This window comes from Ursus americanus, chromosome 13 (assembly GCF_024610735.1).
Source record: "Ursus americanus isolate L20-20 chromosome 13, mUrsAme1.1.p, whole genome shotgun sequence".
Taxonomy (NCBI): Eukaryota; Metazoa; Chordata; class Mammalia; order Carnivora; family Ursidae; genus Ursus; species Ursus americanus.
The window spans coordinates 52,642,625-52,668,564 of record NC_142139.1 but is presented as its reverse complement, the minus strand read 5'-3'; the positions used below and the strand labels follow the sequence as shown (position 1 = coordinate 52,668,564).

The window sequence follows — 25,940 nt, the reverse complement described above, 5'->3', positions numbered from 1 at the left end:
ACATCAATTATTTCTTAAGCTAATGACAACGTGTCTTAATTTTATAAAAATAACACTAAAGATTAACAGCTAACTCTTCATTGGCAACCACTTACTATGCATTGAAGCATAAAAAGCTTTAACTCATTCACAGATCAACTTTTTTGTTTTCTTTTTGATATGCTCATTTTACATAATTTTTCTTATAAAATAGAAGGCATTACTTCAAGTTATAAATCCTCAGAGGGTAATTATTTTTCCTGTTTTCTTCCTCCCATGCCAGATTTCACAAGTGGTATTAAAAGTTTTCCAAAAAGCAAGTTTTATTCCCATTGTCTCTAAATACAATTTCCAAACATTTTGATAACTGCTTCAAGTAAGTCATTTTTAACTGTCACACATAGCTATAGTTCACTTTTAAAAAGTAATATTTACCCTTATGAAGAATCATAATTAGTCATTAGAGATTGCTTTTAGAGATTTTTCCATACACGAGAGCAAAATTTAATATTTGAGGCTTACCGTCAAAAATATAGTAGCAATAGAAACCAAATAAAAGAGACTAAGAAATTCAAAAACAAAATTGGACAGAATTTGAATCTGGTACTGTGATATATTAAAATTAGTCTTAAATAGCAAAAACCCAGCCAATATAGGAAGGGGCTATTTGGAGACTTGGAAATACTATTGCTATTTCTCATACATTTTTTTAAATGTTGTTTTGTGAAATTATTCTAAATTGTGATCTCATTAATAAAGTAGATTAATATTCAAAATTGACTTGAAAAATAATTTAATAAAATCATATTAAGTAGGAGCAGTTTTTCTTTTCTGTGTATAGTCAGGATTGTATAGGAGTTAGAACTTTGGCAAAGAGAGCACAACCAATATACGATGTAGGGGTTGAAAATAATTTACAAAATTAATTTAATAAAATGCTTAAAACAGTAACTAACAATTATTAACAAAATAACAACAAAGCTGTTTGTACTGGCATTTAACAACACATTTAAGCCAAAATTGAATTAATATAAAAATAAGATGCAGTGAATTGATATCTGACATCAGATACAATAAAAATTAATGTTCACATTGAAGACCTGAAGTTGCAACATCTCTATATATGCCTTCTAAGTATCTTTTCACTTTCATTTCTCGGTTGTGTTGAATGCAGCTCATTGTGACCTAATAAGATGTCGATTGTAATATCCAGAATAATTCTTAAAGTTGAACACTACATTTCCCCTACCACACCAGATAAAATAATTTAATGCATTTATTTAACAAAAGGTCCATCCATAGTTACTAACTCTGAACTACAGAGTAGGTGTTGTTGTTTTTTTTTTAATTTCTAGCACTAACTGTGGTTCTTAAAGATATCTACAGTTGATATTCGAATTGTCATGCTGTTCCTGAAAAGAACAATAGATTTATCCTGAAGGTTTGACTGTAATTTCACCCCTAAAATTTACTTTATGTGGAAAGGTTTCATCATAAAAACATGTCTACTATTTATATATGTCAAGACTGATTCTACTACATTTTGCAGAACAAGCACAGATTTTTATATCAGACAAGCGGGTTTCAACATCTAACTTTACACTGTGACCCTGGGACCATTACATACTTTCTATGAGCCCCCATTCCTGAACTACAACATGAGAACATCACCACATTTCTCAAAGGGTAGCATAAAGTTTTAAAAAGAGCTAGTGCCCTGTGCCTCGTACTGGCTTAGGCATAGTGTAATACACTAGGTGTGAATGGTATTTTTCCCTCTCTTTCGCATTGCTGATATATTTTGGCTAATTGAAGATTAGTGAAGAAATAAAGAAGTTACTGGAATAAATCAGCTCCACTAAAAAGCTCATTATATTGCAGGCAATAGTTACACATTCCCAAAGTAACATTCAATAAGATCAAAAGATTGGTTTTAAAAATATATTTACATATTATAATTCATATGCAAGAAAATATTTTTCAGGGCAACAATGACAAAAATGAATAAGCTACACCTGTGTGTCTAGTTTAATTTTGTAAAAATGAAGAAAAATACCCAATTTTATGAAATGTCAAATGTTCACGGACAGGTAACAGAAACAAATCTACGTCATACAGCAATCTACATCAACATCAAAACATATCAAAATAGAGTTTCTGTAAAAGAAAAAGTCTTTTTAATGGCGTCAATAATAATTAGAAGTTCCTATTACTTGTCCATGAAACCTCCTAAGAAAGGTGCTACTTCAGACAGGAGTCTAGTAGAACTTGGCACATAAATTTTACCTTCTCCGTCACCCACTACTTGTCACCTTCTTGTAGCTTCATTCACTCAGACAACCTCACATATACATACACAATATTAAAAACACGCATGGCTTTAAAGCAGAAAATTCATTTTCTACAACAAAAGCAGGTCACCATATTTATACCCAATGTTTTCAGTCACGGAAATGGAGTTTCCTCACAGAGCTGCTAATTAACATACGTTCTTGTGTTCAACCTTTCAAAAAAGCGTGTCTCTAGGAGGAACTGTTTGATCATGTGCAAGAATTCTAAGGCATTATAAGTAATTGTTCCACAGGACAAGTGCTGCCCTTGCAATGATATACTCTTGATACATTTAACAAGTCTTTAGTCTTCAAATGCCACCAGACAGACAGGGAGACATTCGTAGTCTACAGGTGGTTGGCTCAAAGGTCAAAAATTTTGTTTAAAAAAAATGTTTACGGAATAGCACCATAGAAAGTCTTTCAGAAACAAATCCTTTTTTCCAACATTGCATTTTTTTAACTGAATCCCAAGAAGAGAAAAAAAAGAGAGAGAGAGATTTTTCAATGACTACACAGCCTACTTCCACTTCATTTTTTTTTTTTTAAATACAACATTAACCATGACAACATCAGCAATAACAACTACAACAGGTCAACAACAACAGAAAAGACAATAGCAGCACTGGTGACTTGAGAACGGACCATCCAGGCAGTCACTTCGAAGAATTCTCTTCACACCTGTTGGGAGTTCTCTCGTGAAGTTCCCAAGACATCACAACGCTTTTTAAATTTGGTGCGAAAAGGCAGCACTTTCACTGAAAGAACTTGACTTTACTGATCAACCGGGCATTTTCCAGCACTTAAATACATGATGCCTAGGGTTTAACCGCAGTAATAGACACTATTGGCATTTCCATCTTGTCAAAACATCAGTAAAATGAAGTGGTCTCAAGATCGTTTGTGTTTCAAAGAGGTGAATCTGGCCTGCAAGTGAAAATAATGAAGCTGAAATATTCCAGGTTCCAAACGTCCAGACACGCCCACATTTAAAGTACAAATCGCCCTCAAAAGACTCCCATTTCGCCACATCTGTATCCAAGATACAAAGCCAAAGCAATTATCCTAAGCTACAAGAAGAGGGTTTTTCAGTTTATGACCTGCAAGATCATTTTATTTCTCCCAAATCTTGAAACCTTGTCAAAAAGAAACACTCTGCAAGGTCACAGACCCTGAATTGAACTGTCTGAATTGCAAGGCATCTATGTCAAGCTGTGAACAAAAGCTTCTGGATGGAGTCTTCCTTGAAGTACATCAGCTTTATGTGTATCTATACCATCAAGCATGGAGCTCCAGTATCTTGGCAATGCTGATCAGAGTTGGCTTGAAAACTTTCCTTTTAGTACAGACAGAATCCTAGTCTTATAGTTTTCTTCTGGTCAAACTCATTATATAAAACATTTGTGCTAATATCTTCATTTAAAAAAAATACGTCTTCTCTCCATTATGCACATTCCTTTATGCTTTGATGGAGGTTTTGGTGTCATTTTTTGGTATGCATGGTATCTGGATATCTAATGCTTTTGTATCTTATATGAAATCCTTTCTTGTTGATTGTGTCATCAGTGTGAAAATGAATTAAAACCGCATCCCCAATTGAATAGATCTCTTCTGGTGGCTGAAGATAAAAACAAACAAACAGGCAAATAAACAACAGAATGAGTCACTTTTTTTTCTTCAGTGTAATTCATGTTTGGGATTTTTTTTTTTTTTTTTTTTTTTTGGTATATGATTTAATCCTCCCAACAACCTTGAAAAGTGGGTATGAGTGACTTCTTCATTTTACAGATGAGCAAACTTGAGTTTCAGAGAAGCAAATGACAAGCTCAAGATCATAGGCATTGATGTAGCTGGGCTTAGAACATAAGTCTGTTTCCAAGTTCTGGAACTTGGTGGGCTTTTCCCCCCCAATTTTAAGCCAAGTTCCTTTGATTTACAAGTAAATAAAGTAAGGTTCAAAGAAGATAAAGAGACACTAAATTTGTTTCAGAAGGTGCTCTGAGGCAGAGCCACTTCCGGAATCCAAACCATCCATTCCTTCTTGTTTTAATCATCTAAATACCAAGAAGTTTTTTGTTTCATTTCAGCTGATATTTGGACAGGAATTCAATATTATTCAAGTTCAGTATTATGCAAGCAAGAGACACTGGTAGACAAAGAATGGGACTAATGTCTTCGGAACAAAATACATATTTATGCAGGGAGTCCTGGGGGAAAAGCATGAAGGAAATCTTAAGCTTTCCTTTTTCTTATTTCTCATGGTGACACTCTCTGACCTGTATCTGGCACTCTGTCCCATGCACAAGTGACACACTGCCGTGGAACAGCATTATGGCAGCACTGGTTAAGCCCACACACCCGTGGTGGCCCCTGGCACTCAGCAAGCATCTCGGCTGAGAGGGGAATGTCAATTCGAATTGTGTGCATATTCCTTTTCCTTTATGCTTTAATTTAGGAAGCTTACCAAATCGTCAAAGGTGTGTGTTTAAATGCATTGCCTTTAAATTCTTAAATGTTTAAACATTTATTGCACAATAAGAACATGAATAAAAAAGACTGTGGACAGGAACAAGCAATTATACCTGCTAAATTCATCTCTCGTGTTTGGTATTATTGAGAAAATTCACTAGAGATGGAGAAGAGGTAAGGGAGAAGAGGCAATAATACGATGTAACCTTTTTTTGTAAACACATTGCCGATCTGCATACGATACATATAACAATCATGAATCAACAATGGGCATTTTCTATCACGGCTATGGGATCCTGTCGGTACTGTATTTACCCCTGATCCACAGAATCGACCAAGCCCCACCGCTGTTGAATCGAGACCGTCAAAGAGCTCAACATAGTCATAGCCACAGTCTGCTTCTTCCTCCACTTCGAAAATCTGGAAGGATAACTCCAGCCGAAAGCCCCGTTCTGACACTAACAGCCATTCACAGTCGACTTGTCCCGGGTAGTTGTTATCCCCAAACTGCGCATGCGAGTACAGATCCCTGGGTTTCGGGTCCGCTTTCAGTCGGCCACCACACTCTGCTCAGGAAAGAGAAACGAAATAAATTCAGAGAGTTTTAACAAGTCGAATTTCAATTTCGATGTAGTGTGTAGGCGTTCCCCAGCGTCTGAGTTCATTTTCATCATCAGCTGTGTTTCCCGTGATCGTAGAGTGTGATGGCGCACCGGGTACCACCACAGGCCCTCGACCAGCATGCTGGGCGGGACTGTCACCTCCAACACCGACGAGCTCAGTTACTTCAGGTGAGTGATGTGCTTCTCTGAGCCATAGCGCGAAACACAGATGATGATAACAGTACCAATCTCGGTGGGTTTTGAGGGTTTAATAGAATCTGCATGAAAATCACTTAAAACAGTGCCTCGCACATAGTAACTCTCAATATTTTTATTGTTACACACGATACTGTTTTTAGTCTCAAATAACTGATTTTTATAGAAAAAAGGTCAGTACCTTAATTTAGGTTTAATCTTACTCATTTAAGAACCCAGAATCCAAAGGAATAAGAAGTACCTTAAAAATCAACAAAATACATTTAACTCCTGTGTGTATATGCACGATATAGAAGTCTACATAGATGATACAGAACGGTTTTACTTAAGGCAGAACTATGTATCTAACCTGGTTGGGAAAAACATACATGCATCCTTAATTGTAGTAACATTTGTAGTTCCAGAACCTATTAAGTATATTCGTTGTTTGTAATAAATAACATTTTTAAATGCTCTTTTCACAGCTTCTTTTTCAGAGAGATGTTAATCAATATATGGTTTACCAGTTATTACTTTTGTCACTAGAGGTAAAAATACCAAATAACTAGATGAGTATGCATAAAAATGTACAGCAGGTATAATTTAGAAATGAAAGTTTTCAAAACATTTTCTCAGAAACTTTGTAATCTGAGCCCCAAAACTTCCTAATGACTAGAGATTAAAAACAAAACAAAACAAACAAACAATAAACACCTAGAGATTAAATAGAGACCCCCTCCAACCAATACACATGCAAACTTAGGGCAGGGGGACAGAGGAGAAGATAAAAAAGGGCTATAAAAAATGTTAGAAGAAAGTAGAGTTTCGTTTTGTCCCTGTTTGTCAAGCCCTGAGAGGTTCCTGGGAAGCAGTGATTTCATGGCTGAAAGTAGAAAAGTACCAGGAAAACTGGGATAAGTTGGGAGGGGACAAAATCAAAAATCCAAGGTGGAAAGATGTGGACAAGCCAGGACACTAGGTAGCAAAACACCACTGTAACATTCTCACGGTCATCTGCGTCCAAACAGTCCCGGCGGCACGCTGTGAGGATGGATTACACAACTAAAAACACTTAGTTGCATGTTTCAGATTTGTATATGGTTTACCCACATACTGGTGATTTTAAATAACAAAATATTTCTGAATCCCCAGGACGGAACCCCATTAAGATGTATCTAAATACACATAGGCTCAACCAAACCTATGAGCACTGTCACAGACAAAGACATTGAGATTCTTGTGTGTGACTAATATATGGATGAACTTCCAACCAGGGTTTCAATCAGGAGAATGACTTTCCCACTGGGCTGTGTTCCATGAAGAACGTAAGTGTCCTTCCATGTTCCAGGTGGCAGGTGGGGTACCTTGCACAATCTATTGGTATAGGGGCCACTCTTGCAAATGTAAACATGTTAGAATCAGCTTCAAGCTCAACTCATCTCTTAAATATCATCTCTTGAATCCCACAGAGGGAAGCCAAACATTCTATCCTTCCTACCATGGTGCTTCTCTACTTCCAAAAATTATCGTCCTTCCTCTGTGACAGATCTCCACAGCCAAACTACCTGGCTCCAAATCTGAGCTCTGCCCTTCATCAGCTGTGGGACCCTGTCTCACACCTCATTTCTAAGACGAGGATCATAATAGTACTTACATCATAGGGTCTAGATGAAGAGTGAATGGGTTAATATATATAAAATGCTTAAAGGTATCTGGCACATAGAAAAGACCATATTAGTGTAAGCCACCACCATTACTGTCATTATCGTCCAGTAAGAACATCTAAATGCCATCATCTGTGCTGCTAGGGATCCGTTCAGGTATGAAATGAAAAGCCAGAAAAAATGAAAAATAATTTAAAACACTATTGATCTGCTATCATAAAGAAAGACTTGTATTTTTGAAGGCCAGTAAAATATTTTGTGAAAAATATTTCTGAATTTAATATATAAATGTATAAACCAGTGTAATCTCATTTAGAGAATTTTTAAAATTTTTAAAATTTTACCTATTCTCAAAGTTTGATATAATCGCCTGATTTGTTTTTAAAAAAAAAAAAAAGTTCCCAGCCCTTGGATTACTTTTATTCCACAGCCAGGAAGGAGCTGCAGGAGCCCACTGGGAGATACAAAGAAGGCACTAGTTTCAGTGTGTCTGCTTTACAGAAACAAAGTAGCAAGACAAAAAACCAGGATCAGAGGAGACAATTCTCTGCCAGCTCCCACGGGGAACAAACATCAAGGAGGAAATGAGGTCATTGAACAAAACAGAAAAGGAGATTTCATGAAACATTTGTGAATCTGAAAATGACAGTGAGGAGTTGTTATTTGAGTTTATTGAAAACATCCAGAAAATGGCAATATTCAAAATAAATAAATTACATTTAAGGACGATTTAAAATGTTTCAGAAAGTTCGCCTGTTTTCGTTTCTCTGTTTCAGTGCACAACTGCATTCCTATGGATCATTGATCAAACTAGTAAATCTGGAATTAATGATCCAACCATGAAAAAAAAAAGAGAGAAAATTTAGTCCATAGGATAAAAATTTTAAGAACAAAGATCTAAATATTATATGCACAAGCTCTGTGATTTTAATATGCCCTGAGAGAAATTCCATGAGCAGAAAATTACACGCAGCATGAAGGCAATCGCTCATGAGTGTCTCTGAGAATGCTTGCGGCAATTCTTCAAAATACGGTCAATATATCATTTAATACGGTCCCTTTAAAGGAGGTTTTTAATTAAATACATTTCCTGCAAATATTCCAACTCATTTACCAAGTTGGAATAATACAAGAGTAGTGTAGCATGTCAGCAATACTGTTTTTAAATTGATTGTTTGAAAATACTTTGTAAGCTGCCAGAACATCTTCTATAGAATTCTGGAAAATGAAAATGAAGCTGGATAAGAAAGGTGACAAGAAGGGAGGAGAAGCCTGGGAATGGCTTTCATTTTAATTTGGAAAGACGTGATTGTTTATTTCCCCATTAAGTATTAAATTCCCAAAGAGGTCCTGTAATTTGACCTATACATGCTTTTAGTGGGCATTCTAATTTAATTGAGTTGGATCAAAATAATTTCCTTTCTAAGAAGTTTAATAATGCATTATTTGACTTTTAAATGTCATTGACATTTAAATGTATGACACTGTATGCTACAGGAAAGAAGTCCTACCTGACAAGCCATGTTTTATTTTATTATTATTTTTTTAACATTTCAAATTTTTATTAAAATTTTAGTTAGTTAATATATAGTGTAATATTAGCTTCAGGAGTAGAATTTAGTGATTCATCACTTACAGTGCTCATTACAAAAGCACCCTCTCCTTAATCCCCAACACCCATTTAACCGCCCCCCCCCACCTCTCTTCCAGCAACCCTCAGTTTGTTCTCTATAGTTGAGAGTCTCTCTTATGGTCTGCCTCCCTCTCTGCTTTTTCTTTAGACAGGCCATGTTTTAAAAAACGATTCTCTCTCCACATTTCCCTCTTTTTCTGTATTATAGCCATATCCTCTGAGACAATACACAGGATATTTTTTCTACTGAATAGTTTTCTTCAATATGTTTATTTAAGGGTGGTGTAATACCATCCGTTATCTGATTAAAATATATTTGGCCTTAGAATTTGGACCTACCATCAGAGGGAAAAAAGGACTCTTTCCAATAAAGTCCATTTCTATGATTTTTTTTCACAGTGTTATATGTGAAAAAAAACAGGCATAAAACCATATTACAGCAATATTTCTAATCACCTGTTTTCAAAATTCATGGTATTAGAAGTTTTTCTCACGAACAAAATTCAAATTGTATAGAAAAATATAAATTTACTCAAGCAAATTAAAATGTGTATGTCAGGGCCCATCAATAATAGTTACATGTATTCTAGAAGTCAGTAAATAATGAAAGTGTTCTATACAGGTAGCAAAAATGGACTGATGTGGTACTGGATTTGACTGTCTTGTTTGGAGAAACTGACTGAAAAACCACAAGCTGTAAGCTTCAACAGGCAGGAATCCCTTCTATTTCCCTGTAAACTCCCATAAATTCCTAGTTTTTTGTCATAAATTATGAATACCTTCATTGTCTATCCAAAACAGGAACCAAATAAGTATTTGATGAAAGACTATGAAATCAATGAACTTGTTAAAGCTTGGAGAAGAGAAAACTGTAGACAGTACATAAGAGGGTTTTAGCATGTACGGCTACTAGAAAGTAACAGTATAAAAACAAATCGACCCAGAAAAGATAGCTGGGTAAGTGAGAGCAAAAATTTATGGGTGAGGAGGAAAAAAGCACAAACAGATAATACTAAAAATGTTGACAACAGCAAATGAGTAGGAGTTAAGAAGCCAGGATTCTAATACCAACTGTTATTTTTTTTTAAATCTATTTTGGTTGTCATTTAAATTTTAGTTCAGAATCCTCACATGTACGATGACAGGGCTGGATTAAACAATATCCAAAGCACATTTTGCCAACAAAAATGTGACAGGAGGCTCATGTGGATATTTGAATGAATGTGAGCTGAACAGGGAAATAAAATGAGCCTAGTCAGTTACATACTTCCAACAGAGGGTCTTTTAAAAGTTACATAAGGAAGCATTCGATCTCTACCTATTGCTTCAGTAACAGTGACCTGTTTTATATCGATTTGCTTCCTAATCTGAAACTTTTACATTAAAAGAAAACATACCATGGTGGAAAGTACGTGAGCTTTGGAGACAGAGTTAGGATAAAATCCAGGTTTGGGCATAATTTTAGAAATCCCTGCAAATTAATTAATCCCCCAGATTTTCAATTTCTTTATCTGAAAAATGAGGATAATAATACATCATAGAGTCTTTTGAGGACTCAATATATGTAAAGTGTATTAGTTAAGTACATGTGTTTGCCTAAAATGCCAACTGCATTTTATATACACCTTCAGATATCAATATATGGTCTCTATTAGAACTTAATTGGATCCTACCAATGGATTCTTAATGATAATATAAATAATGCGAATAGGATCCATGAGCAAAGGCCATACAAATTAAGGAATCATGGAAGTTTACAGCTGTAACAAACCTTAAACAGTATTTTACAGATGAGGAAACCGAAAGCCAAAGAAATTATCTCATCCAAAGTTCCCAGCTAGGTAATGGCATAACAGGACCAAAAACTCAAGTGTACCCTACCCACATACTGGAGTATAATATAATATAATATAATATAATATAATATAATATATATAAATCTTAATCCTTCTACTCACAAAGGGTAAAAAGAGATTCTATAAAAGTAAGTTTTTATTAAACTAAGATAGAGAAATTCATAGGTAGGTAATTTAAAAATATATAGTCAGCTATTTCAAGAATTTTGGCAGCATATTTGCATACTGCATTTCTGGAACTTGTGATAGCCAGAATATTAATACATATATATGTATAATATGCCATAAACTCTATGGTATCATGAAAGTACTGATGAAGTAATGGGATTGCAATTACTCCACCCTTTCAATGCATAACAAGTTAAGGAAAATATTTAAAGAGTAAATGTCAAATGTATGGAAAAATCTTTCATTAGTATGAAGTTTTTGTAGGCCATGAAAGATTCTTCTCAAACCAAAATATTTATATTAATCATGAGAAGTAATTAATTTGTATTATTGATGAGTTCAACCATTACTAGTATGAATCAGATAAATATTCTGACAATATTCACTTTCTCACAAATAGACTTCAATATAAATCTATGCTCATAATAAAATATACAAAATAAATATAATATTTAAAACATAAGGATTTTAAATATAAAACATAAAATATACTAAAGTGGAGAATAATATTGGAAAATGAAATAATTAAAATTCTGGTTTCTCAAACAAAATGAAACAAAAAGGAAATAAAGACAATAATCAAAACCCATGACAAAACTTGTTGCATTTAAATTGTTTTATAGACAAATTTGTATGCTACTATACTGGGTATTGCATCAAGACAGAGTCCTACCAGGCAATGCCTCAATAGTTTATTCAACAAGAGTGCCACTAGGTGGCACTATAAGATAAATGACTTTGGGAAACTACACCTGCCTATAATTTTTTTTAACTGAATGTAAAAAAGGACATTTCCTAGACATTTATGAAATATAGTATTAAGATGGCTCTAAATTATTAAAAAAGTTATTCTATATTTTTGCCTAAAATTTTCCATATTTCTAAATTATATTTTATTTCTCGAAAACTTTCATTACAGAGTCAAATTAGGGATTAGGATTAGGAAAAATATTGTATTGCACACCAAATAAAAGGAAAAACAAATGAGACTCTGTAAAATGGAGAGATAAATTCCAAATCTGGTTTACAAAAGTAGATTAATGCAAAAGCTAGCCAACCAGGTAGGATGTTAGAGAGAACATAATTCTTGAATACTACCACATAGATTTCTAACTGTTAAATAGAGCATATAAACCGAACTGCTCAAGTTAATAAGGAATACATTATACAAACATTTAGAAATAGTTCTACTTGATCATACCGCACTGAACCTGACTCAGATCAAACTATTGCATTTCTTTCTAGACGTGCAACAACTACAAAGATATTTAGGTAGGAGGCTACATAGCTCTCAAATATTTCACAGAATGCTTCAGTGAGATTTCTTCTGCTGTGCTCAGAGATTCATTCATGTTCCTGTTACAGGATCCACTGCATTCACCGGAAGAGAAACCGAGCTCTTAGGAAAGAGAAACATGACCTTAATTTGCTGACCTGTAGAATGGGTGGCCTGAAAGCCTTTCCTTTGAACAGATGCATCAGAAACAAACCGAACAAACATTTTATTCCCAGTGGCCACAAGGGGCTCTGGTATCTTGTTGCCACACAGTCTTCCAAGAATTGGTGATTTTTCGGTTTCTCCATCGAATACTTCCAAGTGATCATAAGCACATTCTTGATGCTGCTCAATCTCGAACTCACTAAAGGCCTATTAAAAAAAGAGAGAAAGAGGAAGTAAGACAAAACAAAACAGAGAAAACACATATCACTCAAAATGGGTTCTTTTCTTTGGAGCAGAAATGCACATCTATAAAACATGCTCAGGACATACAAATAAATTAACCCATATAGAACCTTCTTGAAGGGAGTGTGAAATCAGTAGAACATAAAATCCCTGGAAAAACATAATGAGGAAAACAGCACAATTACTCCATTTGAAATTCTACTATTCAACTGTTGCAACTAAATCATAATCAAAACTATCACAAAACTATCACAATCAACTCCAGAATTTAGACAAATTATAACAATGATATTTTCTTCTGAATATAATTCTAAGTTGACACTGAACGCATCTGAAAAGTTTAAGCACTTGCATTTATAAAACTTGATTCCTTCTGGTTTCGATGATCATAAACTATTGAGTATCAGCCTACCTTGAGGCACTTAAACTAAGAAGAAAAGCTCAAAAATTAATTGTTATATTTTCACAAAAATTAAGCACAGGAAATCTTAATGGAATAACTACATCAAAGGGCATTTTCACTATATACTTCTTTATTTAGATCCTACAACCCATATTATTAGAAAATACTAATATGATTTTAGGCTAGATGATTTTTAATTTACTTTTAAGAGAGATGGCACACTTAATTGTACTATTCAGAGTCTTGCAAAGTTTAGGATGCCTTTAAAAATTACTCTAATTTTCCTGTGTAGTAATTTTCATGTATAGCTCTTAGCAAATCTTTTATTTTTTTTAATACTTGTAGCAAGAATTACTATCAGACTTCACTCCCTGGGCCAGAGACCCCCATGGTGGTAGTAGAAGATCTGCCCTCACGTAGCACATTACCTATGCTTGTGAGCTCCTTGGCCAGCCAGGGGCCTCACCTCCCAGCTCTAACGATGTGCAGAAGCAAATTCTTAAAATAAAAATTCATTAAATGCGTAACACATTAAACAACACAAAGGAAAGTTTAATTGAGACAGACTGAAAATAATAATGTCCTAATTATTAATAATGCCAGGAATTCTAGGTTATTTGCCATTGCCAATCAAGGCTTTTTCCCTTCCGTAGAACAATCATCATACCTTCAAAAAATAAACTATCAGTCCCACTAACATTTTTTTAGCTTTGTTAAAAAATAAAGGAAATATAAAATATAAATATAGGAAATATAAAGGAAATATAAAAATAAAGGAAAATAAAGCTGGAGAAATAGAATATATACTTGAAAGTTTGTTAATTTTTCTGCAGTCTGCAGCATAAAATGTGTGCACATAAACTTTTTGCATACATGCTTTTTAATACAATGTTGTGAAGTTATCACAATTCTAAGTTTAATTAAGACATACATTTTTGTAATTTTGAAAGAAAAAGATTGACTAAGAATGGTTCTCCTTGAGTGCTGGCCAGTTATCTATTCCTTAACACATGGCTGTCTACTATCACTGGCTTTGGAGGAGTAAGGGAAGAAATGAAAGAAGCAATTTATATTAATTAGGGAGTAGGAGAAAGGAATGAAAGGTACTTAAAAGAAGAAACGAAAGAAAAGAAAGAGGGCTGATCTCTACTGCCGTATTCCACTGCACCCTACTTAAAAAAGGTATAAATTAAAATGATCATGACCAATAAGCATTAGGGAGTCATTATTTGTTATAACCGTTGTGAGTAAAAAATGTTCACTTCACTCTACCGAAGACACTGGATAGTGAAAAAAAAAAAAAAAAAAAAAAAGATTAATACCGCACAAAGAATCTTAAAGGAAACGAACACAAGGCAGAGCAGAAAAACACAGTGAACGAGGAGACTTCAGCAGAGTGCGTTTACCAGGAAGCACAGCGTTCAAAGCAGGCCATCACTGCAGTTTGCCGCCAATTATCTCTGCAATCCAGTGGCAGAGAATGAATGGATGGTTGGCTGGAGTCATTCATTTACCTATCTACCTATTCCATGTTTACGGCCAAAGCCCACGGGTGGAAACGCTGTGAACGTGGCAGGCCAACACTTCAGGTTTTCTACCTCTCATGAGTGGGTCCTCAGTCAGCTTCCATTATCATTACCCACATAGACACTGTCTCAGTACCAGTTTATAACTGTTAAGAAACCAATAGGAGACAATTGGCTTAATCGCACTTAGAATTCTTTATTAACTATGAAACCAAGTTTCTGAATTATAGGGTCAACGTTATTTCAAGAAAAAGTAAAAGCACTGTTTCAGGAAAATGACAACCTCTGAAAAACCTTTGCATGTCAAACAATTGTCTCTTTTGAATGTAATTTAGAGTCATTCCTCTACAAATGTAAAGAGCAGAGAAACCTACTGTGTAGAAAAGAAAACTGTAAGAATGATGGGGTGACGGCATTCTAAAGCACATCCTTTAAGTAACAGTTAAAATGCGATCAGAATTTACCGACCGCGCATGTTCAGTCCATTGAAAACCAAGTGAATGAGATAACTAAGTGACTACTTCACTCCCTAATGAAATGCAGGATGTCTGGAGTGAATCGCAACATCTGTTTTACAGAACAAAAGTGGCAGTGCGCTTGCGGGCTGGGGGCATATTGACACCTGGTCTGGAGCCAACTGGCTCCCGCTTCTTATCAAATTACTAATGGAATCAGACTGACTCAGTAAGAGTCAAATTAGGCAAAGGTTCTGCAGCTGACATAGTCTCAACTGATGCAAAACAATTCTCATTCATTAAGGTATTAGTGAATTTTCCTCTTGGAATTGGTAGCAGCTTGTTAGGTCATCTGCAAAGATTGGGTGGTCCTTTTCCAGAAGTCAGTCTAGCCCAAATGCTCCACCACACACAAGCAAAAGCGTGACTAACTCATAAATCTGGCCCCTAATATCATAGAGATAGCCACATCCAAAGACCTCCATATAGAGCGACGTCGCCTCAATAAAAAATATTTCTAGGCTACAGAAAGGTATTATAGGGGCCCACGGGAAATTGGGAAAATCTCCAGAAATATTTTTGTAGAATTCCCAAAGATACAGTGAGATGTACAGTGTATTCCTTTATTTTATGACACGTGCTGAGCCCTGAAAGTCTATATCTGAATAATGCAGAATATGGAGATTTCTAGCCACCAGGAACCGGTGCTACAGAACTGCCTCCCCCCTCACCCCACGAAGACACTTAGCTTCCCAAAACATCCTTCAACTTCACAATGGTAACAGGACAGCTAGCAAAGCTGATGTATGGAGCCATATGAAAGTCTGATTTCTGCTGAAACACTGCCCTCTTTTGGGGGACTTTAAATTATTTTTCTTAAGTGTTTGCACTAAAACTTTACAAGCATTTTAGTACTCAAACATTTAAACCTTACTCATTCCATGATTATATTTCTATGATTTCAAGGCTACTAATCTAGGCTTTACAAAAAACCAAAAAAGAGCAAATAACCGTGAGCTTTAGACTGAAACACTAATGCATTTCCCACAAGGCAAACTAAGAGATTAAGAAGTCCCATTCAAAAGTAATAAAATTGAATTCTCGTTTTAGGCTATGGAAAGAATAACTATGTGTTTCTGGAACACCCAAGCAAGCCTAATCTACCTAGCTGGCCACCAGCCAGGCTGCCATATGCAGCCTCACACGAACATCTGTAGAGGTGCTTTTATTGAAAATACAGGCGCTGGCTAAAGGACAAGGCCATTCAGAGTCACCACATATATTCACAAAGGACAAGAAAATAAAATGATAGCATTTAATGCAGAAATAAAATTTAGTCGGAGTGACCATTAAAAGTAAGAGATTGAAAGGGACTGATGCGATTTGAGCGGCTGGGAGATAAGATTCAGAGCTCCCTGGTCCCAGCCATCCTTCGCCTTTTCCTGCCTTCAGTGAGAACTGTCATTTGGTTTCCCACAAGATATTGGAAGGATTGGAGGCCACTGGGAAGCATGGCAGAGGGGAATACAAACCTCAGCCTTCTGATTCAAAAGATCTTTTCTGTTCCATGAGCCCTCGAAAGCTGCAAGCAAGTACACTGTTTGTGGATGGAGAATTATGTAACATTTGTAGGTGGTTTTGTTTTCTAAATATCCCATATATGAAGCTATAAATCGCAACTACGTAACTTAGCAAAACTCCAGGATATGATAAATCAAATAAACATGACATAAGCATATTGGCCTATTGCTGGATGCCTCTATGCCTGGAACTTTGTTTCTGTTTTCTTGGTTTGTTTTTGTTGTGTTTTGGTTTTAATGTTTTAATATTTTAAAATATTTTAAAAGTACCCCAAATTTAATAATCAGTGTGTCTCTCAGAACCGAGACAGGATGAAGTCAGGAGTAAAACAGATCCTTGTCCTTATTCATTCAGAACTTAATCTCTTTTCTAATAAGACTTTCTCCCCCTCCACCCCAAGTATCTTTCAACCAGGGTTTCTTTCTACTTTGAAGCTATTAACACACAGTCAGATCTCGTAACACACACACACACACACACACACACACACACACACACACACATACACAAAGCACACGTATTCGTTTCCTATTGCTGCTGTAGCAAATTACCAGAAATTTAGGGACTTAAATGACGCACATTTATTCTCCTAGAGCTATGGTGGTTACAAGTCTAAACTGGGCAAGCAAGGCTGGACCTTCCAGAGGGAGGTAAGGATCTGTTTTCCTGCATTTTGTCCATCTTCTCGAGGCTGCCCTCATTCCTTGGCTCTTGTTCTTTGCTCCATCTTCAAAACCAACAGTCTAGCATCTTCTCTCCTCTCTGACCTCCTGCTTCCTTCCTGTGACCACATCAAGCTCACCCAGATAATCCAGGATAATCTCTCCATTTCAAGATCTTTACTTTAACCACAGTTTCTTATGCCACATAAGGTAATGTGTGCTTAGGTTCTAGGGATCAGGACATGGACATCTTTGCGGAGATGAGGAACATTATTCTGTCTACTACGAAAAGTAAGAGCTAAATGTTTTCACCCTCTGTGATTTTAGGGACATGATTACAGACACTTATGACTCCATGATTTCAAATTCTTTTACCCTGACCCTCTTAACTAACTGAGTCCTGCAGGGCAAGTCCGGCCCTCACGCTGGTTTTGTAATTAAACTTTTATTGGAACACAATCACGTGCATTTATTTGTGTATTGTCTGTGGATGCTTTCATACTCAAACAGTAGAACTAAACTGTAGCAACATAGCCCACATAGTCTTTAAAGTCCATAATATTGCCTATTTGGCCCTTTAAAGAAAGCTTTCTGACAAGCAAAAGTTAGTTTATGTTTTTAATTGCTAGGATTGAGTTTCAAATTCAAAAGGCTACACAAAAACTTGACCATGGTTGAATTATCCAATAAAATGGTATATAATTTTTATTAATCATTGTCATAATTATAATTACTATTTGGATATCATAAATCAATGTTTACTGACTTTTAATAAGCTATTATGCCAAATACTTTATATGCAAGTTCATTTAATGTGCACAAAAAATTTCTGAGTATTAGCTCCAATTTCCAAAGGAAGAAATTGAGATTTAAAAGGATTTTAATTTTTCAAGATAACATGGTTAGTTAGGTTTAGACACAAGTCACTTTAAGTTCAAAATATATGTTCCTGGGGCGCCTGGGTGGCTCAGTAGGTTAAGCATCTGCCTTAAGCTCACATCATGATCCTAGGGTCCTTGAATTGAGTCCCACGTCGGGCGCCCTGCTCAGCCGACAGCCCGCTTTTCCCTCTGCCCCTCCCCCTGCTCGTGCGTGCTCTGCCTCTCTCAAATAAATAAAGAAATAAAAATCTTTTAAAAAACACACAAAAACCCCAAAATATATGTTCCTAATCCCTCCATATGTCTCTGTTGGGTATTCATTTTACTTAATCACTATAACTTTGTCTTATTAATATTTTCCATTTAAATTACTGTGTATGTGCACATGCACAGCCATTATGGATGCAGGATGCTAAAATAAAAAAATCAGATAAAATGTAGAGAGAGAATCTTGGGCTCGAATGTATTTAGACTCCTACCAGCTTTATAAACTCTCCAACTTACCTAAACTGCCTGGGACAGCTTCCTTATCTGTAAGTGTCATTTGTGATACCAACTTGAGATAATATGCATGATACCACTTTGAAGCCATTAGGCACTATACACACATTAGTTTTTAGTGCTGTTTAGTCGAAGCACAGTTTTGTGAGGTATGAGATGTGCCCAGTCAAGCTGCATTTTATTATTTGAAGAACTCTCTCAAGAAATGGAAAACTTGAGAACATATATATTTTTATTTGTGGAATTACGTATGAGAGAGTGCCTATCTGAGAATGGATCCCTTTTAAAGGACACTCCCAGGCTCTCTGGATCCCAGCTCTCTAGCTTATCACAGTTATATGAAGATAGTATTCCAAGGTTTAATAAAGATCAGAGCATGCATCAGAAAAGTATATGAAAGAATATACAAAAAAATCTTCAAGATTTTAAAAATTTCAGTCTTAAAGTAGATAAGATTAGTCGGCAGTTACATTAACAAGCAGGGAGACAATGACAGTAGACATAAGCTACAACATTGAAATGGTAAGAATTAAAAAATACAGAACTGAAATATCACTTAAAGTTGGCAGCTAATGTTATGACACACTTTCCAGTGATCCTAACTCTTAGAGTGTATTGAGAGTCAGATTTTATATGAACCCATGATTAATGGGATAAGAAAGTGGGAATCAGTATTATGTTTCAATTTAGAAACTTTGGGGTTCACAGTGATGTGTGTTTTAACAAGCCTTCCAGGTAATTCTGATGCATGCTAATATTTGAGAAAGCCTACGGCTTAGGCTGTAACCACTTCCCACAAAGATCACAAAATCAAATACCCAAAGATCAATATTTGCCTAAAGCTTTTGTTTTCATTCTGAGAATTTCCTTCTTAGGATACTAGCAAGCATGACCACTGTTGAAAGACACGCTTTCTGTCCTGAACTTCAAGTGGAATATTTGCATGAAAATTAAAGCTTGCAATTTGTGAAGGAACAGACTGTCCTAGAGTTGGAAGGGGAGTTCAATAAGCCGAAAAACATAGAACTAAGGAAGAATAAAATATTGGGGTATATCAGTAGTTTTACTTTTCCATGGATATAGACTTCTGGAACTAGTGGCATTTCTACCCCAACAACAAGGAAAACCCATGTAAACTTTAAAAATCACAACTTTGCTGAACACATCAAAGAGCTGAATCTTTCAAAATCCAAGTATTTTGAAATGCACTGAATCTCAGCCCCCTCTAAGGAGAGATGGGACACAAGCACCTTTCACCAGTGGCAGGCCATGGAAGGAAGAGATGCTGGGTGCCATACAATGAGGTAAGAAGTACTCAGCTATAATTTTTAATAAACTGGTAGAGGTCAGGTGTGGACTAGAGTAAGAGTACAGAATCCCCTGGGAGCTGCAGCCACAGGGGGTGTTAACACCCACTTGCAGGCTCTTCTCCCTGGATCCCAATCTCCTGCTCATGAGAAAAATCGTGGGCAGAGCAGGAGAAAGTCGCATACCTTCTTCAGTGTTACAGGCTTGGAGGAGCGAAGTGGTCACTCTTGTGAGAAAAATATGAAGCCCTGATTCAACCTTTCTCTAGAAAACAAACCTTAAGCTCCTGGAAGAGGGAAAGAAAACCCTGTCACTGCCAGGGCAAAGATACAGATGCCAGGCAAAAGGCAAAACAACAACAACAACAATACCCCACAATAAACCACGTCTGCCTCTGGAGAAGGACTGGTCACAGGTTCCTACAGCAAGAACCGTAGAGGTCTGCTACCACCATAGAAGGGACAAGAAACTCATGGAAGACCAACCAGAAATATAAGATGGAGTTTGGATGCCACAGAGGAAAGACACAGGACCACTGAGAAAGAACATCTCTGAGACCTAAACCATCAGGGCCTAAGGTGCAAGCTGTACCAGGACAATAGTGAACACCTTGTCCTTGCCACCGGAGCAACAAGCACCAAGTAAGAAGAAACTGCAGTCTTCCACTGGTGAGGGCAAAGTGTGGAGAGGAAAATAGCTCATGGTGGAGATGAACAGGGAAGCTAAAGATAAAGTAAACATTGTGAAATGTCACTGAAATCCCAGCCTCCAATTTAAGAAAAAGGAATTCAAGGCCAATGGTGCACTGAAGGTCATCATAGGAACAAGAAGACCCAAACTCAGCTTTATTAACTAGATATTTCCTCAACAATGTCCACTCCCATACACACACATGTGCTAACAGCCTCAGAAGAGATGTGTCCACTTCCAGACATAAAGTCTCCACTGTTACCCACATAATGTCGGGTATTTAATAAAAAATTACATAACGTGCAAAAGGCAAGGAAAATGAAAAAAACATACTACTAAAACAGAAAATTATAAATAGAACAGACTCAGACATAACCCCTATGTTTAAACTATGAGATGGAATTTAAAGTGATTATGATTGGGGCACCCAGCTGGCTCAGTCAGTTAAGTGTCCGACTCTTGATTTCAGCTCAGGTCATGATCTCGGGGTTGTGAGATCAAGCCCCATGTCAGGCTCTGCGCTGGGCATGGAACCTGCCTGAGATTCTCTCTCTCCCTCTCTTTCTGACCCCACCCCTGTTCACATACTCTCTCTTTAAAAAATAAAATAAAATCAAGTAACTATGATTATTATGCTAAAGATGATAGTAAAGGACCACTTTCTTATACTGTACAAAAAAAATAAATCTAAAATGGATAAAGACCTAAGTGTGAGACAGAAATCCATGAAAATCCTAGAGGAGAACACAGGCAGCAACCTCTTTGACCTTGGCCACAGCAACTTCTGGCTAGACATGTCTCCAGAGGCAAGGAAAACAAAAGCAAAAATGAACTATTGGGACTTCATCAGGATAAAAATTTTGCACAGCAAAGGAAATAATCAACAAAACTAAGAGGCAACCTATGGAATGGGAAAAGATACTTGCAAATGACAACAGATAAAGGGCTAGTATCCAAAATCTATAAACAACTTATCAAACTCAACATCCAAAAAATAAAAAATCCAGTCAAGAAATGGGCAGAAGACATGAAAACATACTTCCCCAAAGAAGACATACAAATAGCTAACAGACACATGAAAAAATGCTCCACATCACTCATCACCAGGTAAATACAAATCAAAACCACAGTGAGATACCATCTCACACTGGTCCGAATGGCTAAAATTAACAACAAATGTTAGCAAGGATGCTGAGAAAGGGGAACCCTCATACACTGTTGGTGGGAATGCAAACTGGTGCAGCTATTCTGGAGAACAGTATGGAGGTTTCTCAAAAAGTTAAAAAATAGAACTCTAAGATCCAGCAATTACACTACTAGGTATTTATTCAAAGGACCCAAGCATAGTGATTTGAAGGGGCACCCGCACAACAATGTTTATAGCAGCACTGTCCACAATAGCCAAAATATGGAAAGAGCTCAGATGCCCATCGATGGATGAATGGATAAAGATGTGGTATTCATATACAGTGGAATATAACTGAGCCATTAAAAAGAATGAAATCTTGCCATTTGCAATGATGTGGACAGAACTAAAGAGTATTATGCTAAGCAAAATAAATCAGAAAAAGGTAAATACCATATGATTTCACCTGTATGTGTGATTTAAGAAACAAAACTGATGAACATAGGGGAAGGGAAGGAAAAATAAGATAAAAACCAAGAGAGAGAGGCAAACCATAAGAGACTTAACTACAGGAAACAAACTGAGGGTTGCTGGAGGGGAGGTGGGTGAGGGATGGGGTAACGGTGATGGGCATTAAGGAGGGCATTTGATGTAATGAGCACTGGGTGTTATATGCAACTGATGAATCACTAAATTCTACCCTTGAAACTAATAATGCACTATATATTAACTAACTTGAATTAAAAAAATAAAATAAAATAAATTCTAGTAAAAATACAGACAACATGCAAACAGATGGGAAATTTCAGCAAAGAGATGATGTTATGGACTGAATTGTGTACTCCCAAAATTCATACATTGAATCCCTAACCCACAGTGTGAATGTATTTGGGGATAGGGCTGTTAGGGAGGTAATTAAAATTAAATGAGGTCATACAGGTGACCGGTCCCATAGGGCTCATGTCCTTGTAAGAAGATGAGGAGACACCAGAGCTTACTCTGTCTGTGAACACACAGAAGAATGGCCATGTGAGTATATAAAAACAAAGTAGCCATTTATAAGCCAGGAAATGAGGCATTAACAGACACCAACCCTGAGAGCACCTTGATCTTGAACTTCTAGCCTCTAAAACTGTAAGAAAATATATATATATTTTTTGTTTTAGCCACTGAATCTATGGTATTTTTTTACGGCAACCCAAGCAAACTAATAAACATGAAAGCTATCATAATGAGTCATTAAAATGCTAGAAATAAAAAAACATGGTAAGAGGGATAAAGAATGTGTTAACAAGTTCATCAGGAGACTCAAGACAGCCAAAGAAACAATCACTGAACTTGAAGATAGGTCTACAGAAATTTATGTAAACTTAGACTCAAGAAGAGTGACAAAAAATTAACAGAGTATCCAAGAGTTACGGTATAATATAAAACAATCTGGCATATGTGTAATTTGAATCCCAGAAGGGAAAGAGAGACAATAATAAAAAAGAATTTTGTGAGGAAATAATGGCAGAGAATTTTCAGAAATTCCTAACAAACATCATAATACAGATGCAAGAAATTCAGAGAATTTTGAGAAGAATAAATCCCACAAAATTCTAAACACACACACACCTAGATACAATATATTCAAACTTCTGATAAAAAAAATGTTGAAAATAGCAATAGGAAAAAAAAAGGAATAAATATAGGATTTATAAGAGGCTTATGAGAAACCATGAAAGCCAGAAAATAATGGCATCAGTGTTTAAAGTATAGACAAGAAAATAAAATTGTCATCCTACAATTTTATACCCAATAAAAATATCCTTAAAAATTGATACTACACAGACATACCCTACACAAAATATAAAAGGAATCTGTCTTCAGGCAGAAGGAATGTAGTAGCAGACAAAATGTGGATCTACAAAAAACAATGTCCTCAGAAAATCTGGTTTTCCAAATTCTTTACCTAACTGCACTGCTGAAAAGAACACAGCCCATTAGCTTTAGAATGGTCCTCTCAATCAGGACCTTGGACAGGACTGGCAAATAATCACGTTCCCACAATACTGTCATCTTACCATCTAGCATCTTTCCAGAGAGTGGCTGAAATAAATTGATGTCTCTGTTTGGAAAGTCATTTATGGATATTTTACAAATACAGTGATTGCAAAAAACCTCCATAAGATGGCTATGAATGTCTTGGTAACTTTCTCTAATTTTTTTATAATAATGCCACATATAAGTAATGCTTCTCCCCTGCCCCACCAAATTCACGGAAAAGAAAGGTTAACAAAAAAGTTTTAAAATTAACCTAATGGCTGGACTGGTCCAGTAAGCTACCATATGTAGAATGGTAGTCTCCTTCTCAAGACAATGTCTTGTCCTTTATTATGGTGCCACTAGACTGTCCTGAGCCTGACTGGCTGGCATTCCCTCCTGCTTTTGACAATAGCATGTTATGGGAAATTGTTAAAATTTCTATATTCTTATGATTATTTCCTTACATTAGACTCTTCAAGTGCTCTGCAGCCTGTAATGAAGCTTAATACATATTACCAGATGATCAGGACAGAATGCAAGACAAAGAACACAGGAGGAAGGACAAACATTACATTCGTCTTTGAATTTAGGGGAAGTCTAAGGATACCAGTATCCATCTAAGGAAGGCAGCTATGTTATGTAAAAATGACTTGTCGTTACAAGACAACACTGTTTTATTAAAAATACATACATTTTGTATATGAGGTATATAGAATTGACACAACCAGTACTATGTTGTGTTTATGCAAATAGTTATTTTATTTCTTTTTTGCTGAATTTCAGATGATTTTTTGTTCCTTCCTTTATTTTCCCCACTTGGAAACATTATGACCAATAACATGTTAGGAAGTAGAGCCTACTGTTTTGCAGTAACTTTGATAATTCCTTTTAAAGCATCTAGGATAAGAATACCATATGAGAACTACATGGCTGCCATTACTGTCATCTTGATCTAGGAAATCAAGGATTTGTTTAGTGTAAGTAGGAAAGCATAAGAAAGAAAATCTTTTCCAGCTGCCCGCTAATTCAATTCAATTATATAAACATTCATTTTATTTCCATGTGCTGGCCACGAAAGACTAGGGCAGTTAGCTTAACAGAAAGAAGAAGGACGAGCTCACTTACTAATTTGATTCGGTGGCCAGGAGTGGTACTGATTTCCCATGTGCATTCCTTCCTGCTTGGGTACTTGTCTGGCCAGTTGGGGCTGGTGATGAGGCCATTTGGACTGTGGATCTTCTGTTCACACTCAGCTGTGCCAATAACAATAATATCAATCAGTGTGGAAATCTAGCCCAGGATTGGTTTAGCAAGAAAGTAGCCTATTTGCCCCCTGTGCTGCTGAAAGATTTTCCTGAATACTAACTAATCACCCCTCCAGTCTCTGTTATCACAGTCATCTGCTTTGGCAAACATGTTGCTGATCATAATCAGGCAATGCTTGTTTTCGTTCCCACATGAAATTGTTTACAATGAATTAGATAAATTCCTAAAAGAAAATGGACTAGTTTAAATTGCTGGATCCGAAAGCTCAGATTTTAACAGAGCAACATATATTGGCAATCAAGGATATCAACACTTGGCATGTGCAAAATATATAAAGCAATGCCACCAATGATAATCAATGAACTATGCCATTTTCAATTCATATTTTTCCATTAGCAGAAACATCATTTACAGCTAATTAACATCATAAGCCATTTTATGGATCATGTATTTACATTTTCTCTCACCCTTAAAGTAAACACTTGAATACCTAAACCATAATTTTAGCTGTTAAAGTAAATTAACCCTAATTTTATCAAAGTAAAACGCAGCACTAAGGGGAAAAATAAGTGAACAGCTACTAGCCATGGAAACAGCTTCTAAAGTAATAGTGAAGGCTATTTCATTCAATTAACATGAAATTTCTTTTAGGTTTTTCACAATTAAAATTACCTTAACTTAAAGGAGGCTATTCCACATTATACATATACAATTTCAAAAATGTTTAATGTAAAAAACATATTTAATATCCTCAGGCTCTGTCCATTGCCTGTAACTTATGAAGCAGCACGCTGCCCATCCTAGTTTAGACTGGGAATTATTTGCTGTGTATTATGTATCCCATTCTACAACACAACTAATTCTCTGAAATTTTCCAAGAAATCTCTTTGGGGCGATTCTTCACTATATGGACAAGACACCTGTTACACTGCA

The 25,940-nt window shown here is 36.0% G+C and overlaps 1 protein-coding gene and 1 non-coding gene across 2 annotated transcripts in view; both read right to left on the bottom strand.

The window, feature by feature from the left end:
* Positions 1-755: 755 nt before the first annotated feature.
* The window catches only part of TLL1 (tolloid like 1), a 202,162-nt gene continuing 176,977 nt past the window's right edge, over positions 756-25,940 (bottom strand). The window contains exons 18-21 of the mRNA XM_045798693.2: positions 24,867-24,994; positions 12,331-12,544; positions 5,094-5,344; positions 756-3,927 (exon numbers count right to left, since the gene is read on the bottom strand). Coding sequence (XP_045654649.1) covers positions 3,793-3,927; positions 5,094-5,344; positions 12,331-12,544; positions 24,867-24,994 — 728 coding nt within the window. The 3' untranslated portion in view covers positions 756-3,792. The remainder of the gene's footprint in view (positions 3,928-5,093; positions 5,345-12,330; positions 12,545-24,866; positions 24,995-25,940) is intronic.
* On the bottom strand, positions 13,321-13,473 carry LOC123793434 (small nucleolar RNA SNORA62/SNORA6 family). The gene has a single exon (XR_006779967.2). It is a non-coding gene; the product is annotated as a small nucleolar RNA SNORA62/SNORA6 family (small nucleolar RNA).